Here is a 10,791-nt window from a genome sequence, read left to right as displayed (position 1 = left end):
ACAGACCAGTCGGTATTAATGGCGACATGCAATTTGATTCGTAACTCGAATCGTCGTTCGGACCCCAAGGCAAACTTTTACGCAGATCGATACGGATATGGTAACTGTAAAACAAGTTCTCACTCTAGATGTTCGTAGTCCGAGTCACACAGGCCAACTGAACGTTTCATACAAGGACTTTGTTTCAGAAAGTATTTTACACATTTCTACTTACACTTTGATAATGAACAATTGTTGTTTTCTAAACTTTAACATGGCGCTAAAAATAGATTGTTAAAGTTCATTAACAGTGAACCCACATTAGTTTATATCATTCCAACTCTTTATTCATCTTAATATATTAATCATTTATATCATTTCAGTAATCATGTGTGGCTTATATAAAAAAATGAGCATGATTACTTAGCTAGATGTAAAAAGCATAGACATCACAAAAATCTAGAGAAATTTTCTTATATTACAGCAAGGGTTTTTGGAACATGTAATATGTGCATGGGAACAAAGTGCTGCATAGAAAAAAATACATCTCTAGTTTGTCTACAGTTAACAGCTGCCTAGAGTCTAAAATTTTCTATAATTTACAATTGATACAAAGGCAACATGCTACCTAACCCTTACACTAAACACAGCAAAAGTAAACTGTAGTGTTTGTCAAAGTTTTATTAATAGAGGGAGATAATTTAAATGGATTGGTCTGAGTAGATTCAATTTAATTAATTATGAACTCTAAGATAAGGTTATACATTAAGTTCATTACTATGAAAAGAAAAAATGTTTACTTAGCTAAACATATGGGGACATTTCATTACCAAGAATTACAATGTGATTTATGTGATTAAAAGAAATTAGACTACTGTTTCTCTTACTAAGATGAAATACCATTAACCAACGTTAAGTAGGGTCTATTAGTTTCAACACTGACAACACTGGATCAACCCAAAACACAACACATGTTATCATATCATGTTAGTTAATCAAAGTTAACAAATCAATTATACATTAATTTATGGTCAGATAAATTTTTTAACAACAACAACTCAACGTTACATTATACATGGCAATGTCTATATACAACAATTAAATATGTAGGATCTACTTCAATACAGTTACATTTTCTAAAATATTATTGATTTAATCTCACACATAATATTTAACTTAAGACTTTAAGGTCATTACATAGAGTATCATAAATCGCACAGTGATATTTGCAAGTTAAAATTTAAATGACATTTTATATACTATATAAAAACATAATAACAGAGGGGGAAAATTTTAATACCACGTTTTACAAAATTTCTTTTATCATTACATAAAGAACATTCAAACAGTATTTTAAAAAAGGAAACTGTTTAACATAATTAAGACACTTAATTGAACCAGTCGATGTCTTGGAAATATTCGTTATTTTACAGTTGTAATGATCTTTTGAAAAGCTAAACTGAAATCACTGAGATCTTGAAAAGTAACTTAAAATAACTAGAATTGTGTGGTTAGTCTTTTGTAAGTCTTTTGCACCAACACCTGCTCCTGATGATTGTGATTCATGGTGCTTTTTAAGGTGACATGACCATAAGGCTAGTGTTAGTTGATTTATGGTGTTTCAGTGGTGACAGCCTTAAAGGTAGTGATCGTTGATTCGTGGTGTTTCAGTGGTGACCATGGTTGATTCATGGTTTTATAATGGTGACACAGCCTCGTGGCTAGTGTTAGTTTATTCATAATATTTTCATGGTGACACATGGTGTTTGAGTGGTGAGAGAGCCTGAGACTTTGTGATTCATGGTGTTTTAGGGTTGATCTCGGCCACTATTTTATCCACGGATTCGGCTGAGCTCTCCATCTCCAGCTTGACAAATTCTCCGTCCTTTAGGAAATCCTCTGGCGCCATGGTGAATGTACTGGCTATAGTCTGCTCAAAGATATCAACAGTGGTTACCATAACAACATCAAACAAACCCTTTTGTTATTTTATCTTTTGTTAGAAACAGAAATTTTAATAAAGTTGAAAAAGAAACAACAGAAAAGAAATTAGATCATTTTTTAGTCTTTATATCTTTAAAAAAAAAATACATTGAGTTCTCTCCCCCCCCTCCCCCCCCCCGTTTAAAAAAATGAATTTAAAAAAATAAGAGTTACCTCTCTTGACATTGCAGCACTCTTCTGTGCCACTTGGACAGCATGGTGGATGGTGGCGCAGACATTTCTTCTATACACATGGTTGTAGAAGCCAGACTTGTCCAGCATAATACGCACCGGCGCTGTCAGTACATAGAACAACATAATTTAATTATGTGTTTGCACTTTCAAACATACTCTACATTAATGTTGAGAACAAATGTTAGGTTTAAGAGAGATTTTCACATTTAGTTATACTTAAAAAGTGAAAAGCCATAGCCAGATTTTTAAAAATTAAATTATAAGCTGATAGTGTATGCACAAACAACAACACATACCTTTACACTCTCCAAGATAAACATCAATATCTACATCTCTGTATTCTAACACAATCTGAAAACAAGAAAAACACATTTATCAAAATAATCTGAAAACAAAAAAAATCATTTTTCAAAATAACCTAAAACCTAAAAAATGTACATTTATCATCACAATCTAAAAAAAATACACTTTTATCAAAATAACCTAAAACTTTAAAAATACACATTTATCAACACAATTTTAAAACAAAAATATACTATTATCAACACAATCTCAAAACAAAAAACACATCAATCAACACAATCTCAAAACAAAAAATACACATTTTTAAACACAACCTGATACCGACAAAAAAAAAAAAAGAAACATCAATTAACATAATCAGCAAAATGTGTACATTTATCAACACTTCTGCATTTCAAAACAATATGAAATACATATCCAAGTTGTACTTCTCAAACATCATTCATTAACTGCATCTACAAAAAATATTCTGAATAATATGTGAGGCCTATCATTAACACTAAATCTTTCAATAACCTCACCTCCATATCAACACCTGACTTACATCTTTCAACATCCTGACCCTTATATCAACACCTGACTTACATCTTTCAATATCCTGACCCTTATATCAACACCTGACTTACATCTTTCAATATCCTGACCCTTATATCAACACCTGACTTACATCTTTCAACATCCTGACCCTTATATCAACACCTGACTTACATCTTTCAATATTCTGACCCTTATATCAACACCTGACTTACATCTTTCAATATCCTGACTGTGACACTGTCCACATATTGAATGGCTGACCCATCAATTATTATAGCAAAGGTCTCACAGTTTGGGGAGAAATTGTTAGATCCCAATGGTCGACCATGATTGTGGCTTTCACATGGGTCCTCTGTCCAGCTGCCAGAAGCTGCCATACAGACCTACAGGGGAGGAAAGAACATTACAATGGCATAAACAGTGGCAAGTGGCCATACAAGCCTACAGCATAAACTTTGACTCATTCTTTTAAAGAGTAATTCAGGTATTTTTTTTATTGAAGTAAGAAGGACAGGTAATTATAAAAAAGAAGTGATAATTTTTATGAAGCAGCAGAATCTTAGAATTATTTCATTATGTCTCTAAGTCATGTCTGAATCATTCACTTTGTGTAGGTGTAGTTTTAAATAATTTTCTGTCTTAATGTCTATTTTGTATCTAAGTCATGTTTTTGTGTTAAAATTATGACTGTATTTGAAGCCATGTCTGCATCACTCACCTCACTATATTGTAAAGTCATGTCTGTCCCTTAAAGTCATGTCTGTCCCTTAAAGTCATGTATGTCCCTTAAAGTCATACCTAGATCACTTACATGACTTTCAATAAAGTCATGTATGTCTCTTAAAGTCATGTATGTCCTTTAAATCCATGTCTGTCCATTTAAGTCATGTCTGTCCATTTAAGTCATGTCTGTTCATTAAAGTCATGTCTGTCCCTTAAAGTCATGTATGTCCTTTAAATCCATGTCTGTCCATTTAAGTCATGTCTGTCCATTAAAGTCATGTCTGTCCCTTAAAGTCATGTATGTCCTTTAAATCCATGTCTGTCCATTTAAGTCATGTCTGTCCATTTAAGTCATGTCTGTCCATTAAAGTCATGTCTGTCCCTTAAAGTCATGTATGTCCTTTAAATCCATGTCTGTCCATTAAAGTCATGTATGTCCTTTAAATCCATGTCTGTCTCTTAGTCATATCTGTCCCTTAAAGTCATGTCTCCATCACTCACCTCACTGTGCCTTAAAGTCATATCTGTATCTTTCATCTGCTCCTTGAGAATCTTCATATAGTGAGGGTCAACATTTGTTGCCTTCACCAGCGCTGCCTTGAAGTTTTCCATGTTGGCAAAATACAGTGGTGCCTCAAATTTGAAGATTTTAACTCCAGGTACTGGTACAGCCTGCAGAGATTAAATTTACTTGTGGTTCATGATAATTGGCAAGACAATGGTGTCACAGTATTTCTTAAGATCTCAAGATTTAAATTTCTGTTCTGATCTTGTCTAATTTCCAGAATCTGGACAACAAATATGTCTATACAGATAACTCTGTAACATGTCCACATATATAACTTACCTCCCTGTAACATGCCCACATAGATGACTTACCTACCTGTAAACTTTCATGTCCACATAGATGACTTACCTCCCTGTAACATGTCCATATATATAACTTACCTCCCTGTAACATGCCCACATAGATGACTTACCTCCCTGTAATATGTCCCCCCATAGATACCTTACCTCCCTGTAAACTTTCATGTCCACATAGATGACTTACCTCCCTGTAAACTTTCATGTCCACATAGATGACTTACCTCCCTGTAAACTTTCATGTCCACATAGATAACTTACCTCCCTGTAAACTTTCATGTCCACATAGATATCTGTATTGGGAAGATGGCCTAGTAAACAGCTGTATGGCCTGAAGATAACAACAAAATGAAAAAAAATTCTCAAATTTACGCTGGTTAATTAATATTACAAAGCCAAAACTTCTTTCAGACTAATTATCAAATCATATTACATTAACATTTCTGTAAATAATCAATACAATGATCAATTATTGATTTAGATTGCTGTTGTTTAATGCTAGCTTATCAATCAACATATGGACTATGTAACTGGTGTATGGACTTACTGCATTCCCCCCCCCCCCCCATCTGCCCCAACCCTCACTTCCTCTCTCCTCCTCATCACTCTACGACCATGCATTTTTCACCCAAAAGAATTTAAGATTGAAAACACCTTTCTTAAGTACCTTATACCCCCCCCCCCTTCCCCTCTAACCCATGATAAACACCAAACGGCCCCCACTACTACACATAACTACTCACTCCTGTGTGCGTAAAAGAATGGGCACCAAGTTGTAGATGAGGCCAATCAAAAGTCCCAGGTCCACATCTAGCAAAACAGTGGCAACAAATGTCACAAGCCAAACAGTCTAGGGGATGGAGATAAGAAACAAAACATTCTAATTATTTCATCAACCAATGTCACAAGCCAAACAGTCTAGGGGATGGAGATATGAAACAAAACATTATTTCATCAACAAATGTCACAAGCCAAACAGTCTAGGGGATGGAGATATGACACAAAACATTATTTCATCAACAAATGTCACAAGCCAAACAGTCTAGGGGATGGTGGTACAACACAAAACATTATTTCATCAACAAATGTCACAAGCAGAACAGTCTAGGGGATGGAGATATGAAACAAAACATTATTTCATCAACAAATGTCACAAGCCAAACAGTCTAGGCAGTAGCGTACGCAGGGGGGGAGCAGGGGGAGCGGCCGCTCCCCCTCTGGCCATTTTCAGCAAAGTGGCGCCTTTTTGGAAACTTTTTAAACTCAAAGTTTTAAACAATGATATTTGTTACAAAAATATTTTTGGTCGGCACACCTATGTAAATCACAAGATTTCTTTTCATGCAGCAATTAAGCATTATTGTACTAGTCTAGTAGTGTCTACGTTTACAACACGTATTAACAGCTGCATCAGTTTGCCATTCTAAAAATAACCATTACGATGCATTGCAATGTTTAAAAAACCTCTACGGTAGTACCACTTGGCAAGAGGGGTGTTAAGTTTAAGGCAACTGTATAATGTATTTGCTTACGAATAATTGAATTAGAAAATGTTATACATAAAACTTCACACATAATTACTTTATATATACAGTTTTAATCGTGTGATTAATTTTTAAAAAATTACAATACAGAAACAAATACAACTGATGTGGCACCTCTATTTAAATTTACTTATGAGCAAACTGCGTAGTGGTGGGGACATTTTGACAAGTTCAACAACGTCATCACGATGAAGTAGTAGTATTCTTACAGTTTGGGCGATAGTGATTACGATTACAAATTAAATGAAACAGTTACAACCCCCTCCCCCATAGACCCTTCTGTAAAAAATATTGTCATAATACCACTGCTACTTATTTAAATCTATTTCTGTAATATATATCTGTGTAATATATATTTGTGTAATATATATGTATGTTTAGAACAGTCATCTAAAAACTGACGCTATGTTCACTCTGAGTTGGTTATCTCTCCCCCCCCCCCCCCCCCACACACACACCTCACCACCACAATTGTGTACAGCGACAATATTAAATTGATTAATGTCACACCTAGGTATACACTGGGTTGGATAATTGACCTAAAGTGAACGGACAGTGGTGAATGAAGTTGAACCCACCCCCCCCCCCCCCCAACCCACCCCGAACTGATCTGTTAAGTACATGTAGAAAAACGTGTAATGATGTACCAAAGTACCATGCCGCCAGAAAATAAGCTTTTTAAACGTAAAACTGTGTGAATATTGTTTTTGCAATTACCAGCAAAAAGGTTTGTGATCAATCAAGTGATCTAACCCATACCTATCACTATGTTAAAAAATGATCTTTAAAGAACACAAAGAAGCAGTAGTTGATTAAAATATACGAGCCGACCCGCGGCATATCATACGCCGCTATTTAGTTGTTGTTTTTTCTACTTTTCAGTTATTCATAATTTGTGAATTCGACACTACCAACTGAAAATATTTCTTTAAAACACTATAAGTAGCTTGTTAAGGACGATACCCCCCCCCCTCCTCCGTTAAAGTAAACTCCACTTAGTTACGTTTAAAATCGTTTCAAACTAAATTATCTGCTCCTAATAGTTGTCACTAAACCCGGCTCTGTTTGTAAACATTTAGAGTGAACCACAGCTCACCAGACCATGTTGGGGTGGGGGTGGTAGGGAGCGCGCTTACAGCTTGTTTTCTAGCGTGTCACAGAAGAGAATTATATATATATAGATGATCTGAACTAAAAGACCGATATTAGTTAAATGTAGGGTGTTAATATTCCGAGCAAGTTCTATTAAAAGAAAAGCGTGGTTTTATATCAACTTTGATTTTAAAAACTTTCATTATGCTGTAATACTTAGCATTTATGATGACGATTTATTAAATTCTGAATATAGACAAAAACATTTTGTAAACACGAATAGTGTTAAACAATTTCATTATATTCTAAAGTAATTATTTATTTGTTTTGACATTTATAATTAACTGTGTAGATATATACATATTTATATTATGAGAGTGATTATTTCCCCTATTTCACATATCTTTTATAATTTCCCAGGAATTATTATGTAAGAAATTTTTTGATAAAAATTCGGCGCCTTTTTTTGCTCTTTTCGCTCCCCCTACAACGAAAACCTGGATACGCCTCTGAGTCTAGGGGATGGAGATATGACACAAACCATTATTTCATCAACAAAGAGGTAGCTAAACAGACACAAAAACATTCTAACTAATTATTTATCAACAATTAGGAAAATCACCTTTAAAAAAATAAGCGGTTTCAAAACAGAATGAAATTTAGACAAAAAAATTGCTTTAAATAATGAAAGGAAAAATGAAATACAAATAAAATCACCACACCTAAGAACAAGAATGAATGGAGATTACATAGGTGAAGTAAGATGAAATTGTATTTTTAATCATGTAAATTTAGCCCTTGCGTCAACATAAGGGGGCATTAAAATATGAAGGCCAGTTTAATATGTTTAAATCAGCAAACTTCTGGGTTATTAAATAACGTTAGGTTATTGAGATTAAATTTAACTGAAAGATAATTTTGACATAAAATTAGGTAATGTGAGTTTTTTTTTTAGCTAATATAAAGACTTACATAATCTACTTTAGAAACTCTCCACAGTCGTTTCAGCTCTACAAACTGGTAGAACAATCCCTTGAGTGAGACAATGATAATGGCAGCCAGGACGCTCTGAAACAGAAATATTGGATGAGAATCTCAACACAGTACAATGCACTAAACAAATCATACACTGAAACAGAAATATTGAATGAGAATCTCAACACAGTACAACGCACTAAACAAATCATACACTGAAACAGAAATATTGAATGAGAATCTCAACACAGTACAATGCACTAAACAAATCATACACTGAAACAGAAATATTGAATGAGAATCTCAACACAGTACAACGCACTAAACAAATCATACACTGAAACAGAAATATTGAATGAGAATCTCAACACAGTACAATGCACTAAACAAATCATACACTGAAACAGAAATATTGAATGAGAATCTCAACACAGTACAACGCACTAAACAAATCATACACTGAAACAGGAATATTGGATGAGAATCTCAACACAGTACAATGCACTAAACAAATCATACACTGAAACAGAAATATTGAATGAGAATCTCAACACAGTACAACGCACTAAACAAATCATACACTGAAACAGAAATATTGAATGAGCATCTCAGCTAAGTACAATGCACTAAACAAATCATACACTGGAACAGAAATATTTGATGAGAATCACAACTCAAAACAATGCACTAAACAAACAGTGCAACCCCCAATGGTCTGAGAGTTTAAAGTTGAATGCTTATAAGCCAGGATTATAAGGAAAAGAATGCAGCAACTTTCTTCAAAAACACCCCAAGTTCTAGCCAGTTCTCAATTTTTGTTACACACAAATAGATAATGGTAGGGAGTCAGCTCAGCTGTTATAGGTACTTGACTTGAGTTGGTGAGAATACAGTCATCTGTATACAATCATGCTGACTACACATTCATTTCAAAAGTAAAATTAAAGTTTGAAAAATTGACTCTACTAATAAAAAAAAATGTTTTAAACACATGATATATTTAACAATAAACAAACAGACTTTAAGTGTTAAATAACTTTCAATAAAAACATCAAACAATAAATAAAGATATAAAGAAATATTCTCTTACATTGGGTAAGTCTTCAAACAATGGACCTAGGGCCAGCAGCACAATGACTACAAGCACTGTAGAGAACAAGCTGACAATCTGAGGAGATAGGGTTTAGGCTACATATAATAGATGTCATAATAAGGCTAGATGTGATGGATGTCATGTTTAGGCTACATATAATAGATGTCATAATAAGGCTAGATGTGATGGATGTCATGTTTAGGCTACGTATAATAGATGTCATAATAAGGCTAGACGTGATGGATGTCATGTTTAGGCTAGATGTACAAGATGATATATTTAGGCTAAATGTACTACATTTCATTGATGTTACAATTTGGGTCTACTTCACTTGCCCCATAGACCGTCAGGTTTGAAAGGGAAACTTTTACTTTTACAATTTGGGTGACATTTACTAGATGACATCTGTTACATTTAGGTGACATGTACTACATTTCATGTCTGTCTGGTTTAGGCTTCATGTATTAGATGTCATGGATGTCATGTCTAGGTGACATGTACCAGATGTCATATTTAGACTACATGTACTAGTGCAGAATAATTTATGTAACATTCTCCTTGTCCATTTAAAAATGAACCAATGCTTTTTATCTCCCCTTAAACCTTAACTAAAAATTGCATATTACTTTTACTAAATTGTATGGACTAATAGCTTTCAAGCTATGATAGTTACACTTTCCATATTTTAATTATTGATATCTTCTCAATTGTTGAAGATTTTAAACCTCTACACTTTACTAACATAGCCATGTTTAGAGCTTAGTACTAACTACCTTTATTTGATAAACTAAAAATGTTAGCATTAGTACTAGGTCTGCCTAGCAGTTTACTAACAAAACAAATTGGTGCCATTTTCAGCTGTTGGGTCATGCCTAGATTCTTCATCAAACTTTTATATTTATTTATTTTCTAAATATGTGCTTCTAATATTAGAACAACGTACCTGTGTTCTTCCACCAACGCCATCTTGCACCATACTCCTGGACAAGGACGCAGCACTGCAGAAAGATGAGAACATTGAGCCTAAGACATTACTGACTCCATGTGCGATTAGCTCCTGAAACATAACAAGCACTCATTACAAAAAAAGCAACAATGTTTGCGTATAAACAAAACAACCCATAGCAGCAGCAGTAAAGAGAAAAGTACTACGTCTTTTAAAAAAGGTAGACAAAGACTTTTTAACAAATGTTTATTTTAATAATAATGGATTGTGTGATGAGCACTATGCTTAGTAACCTTCACTTTCTCAGAATGAAGTCAGGTAGCCATCAGATGTTGGAGGGGATGAGGGGCATCAAAAATATCTGGACCCAAGTTATTGAATTTTGTCACCTCTACCACCCAAACATGCTACCCCAATATCAGAAACTAGACTCAGATGAAATTGGCAACTAGATATGACAATGATCTGGCCATCTCATTAAAAAAAAATAACCTTTTACTTGGCAACTATATGTAAAACTAATCTTACACCACAATACAGAAATATACCCTGGGTTG

At 34.2% G+C, this 10,791-nt stretch overlaps 1 protein-coding gene across 1 annotated transcript in view; it reads right to left on the bottom strand.

Moving 5' to 3' along the window:
* Window positions 1-1,028: 1,028 nt before the first annotated feature.
* Window positions 1,029-10,791, bottom strand: part of LOC131937314 (prestin) — a 42,176-nt gene continuing 32,413 nt past the window's right edge. The window contains exons 11-20 of the mRNA XM_059294613.1: window positions 10,232-10,345; window positions 9,286-9,363; window positions 8,193-8,288; window positions 5,328-5,434; window positions 4,846-4,915; window positions 4,222-4,392; window positions 3,210-3,380; window positions 2,454-2,508; window positions 2,137-2,258; window positions 1,029-1,909 (exon numbers count right to left, since the gene is read on the bottom strand). Of these exons, the coding sequence (XP_059150596.1) occupies window positions 1,778-1,909; window positions 2,137-2,258; window positions 2,454-2,508; window positions 3,210-3,380; window positions 4,222-4,392; window positions 4,846-4,915; window positions 5,328-5,434; window positions 8,193-8,288; window positions 9,286-9,363; window positions 10,232-10,345 (1,116 nt within the window). The 3' untranslated portion in view covers window positions 1,029-1,777. The remainder of the gene's footprint in view (window positions 1,910-2,136; window positions 2,259-2,453; window positions 2,509-3,209; window positions 3,381-4,221; window positions 4,393-4,845; window positions 4,916-5,327; window positions 5,435-8,192; window positions 8,289-9,285; window positions 9,364-10,231; window positions 10,346-10,791) is intronic.

Source organism: Physella acuta, unplaced genomic scaffold (assembly GCF_028476545.2).
Source record: "Physella acuta isolate Inbredline_101_S28 unplaced genomic scaffold, ASM2847654v3 ptg000207l, whole genome shotgun sequence".
Classification (NCBI taxonomy): domain Eukaryota; kingdom Metazoa; phylum Mollusca; class Gastropoda; family Physidae; genus Physella; species Physella acuta.
The sequence above is the reverse complement of the archived record's forward strand: the minus strand, read 5'-3'. Positions and strand labels throughout refer to the sequence as shown.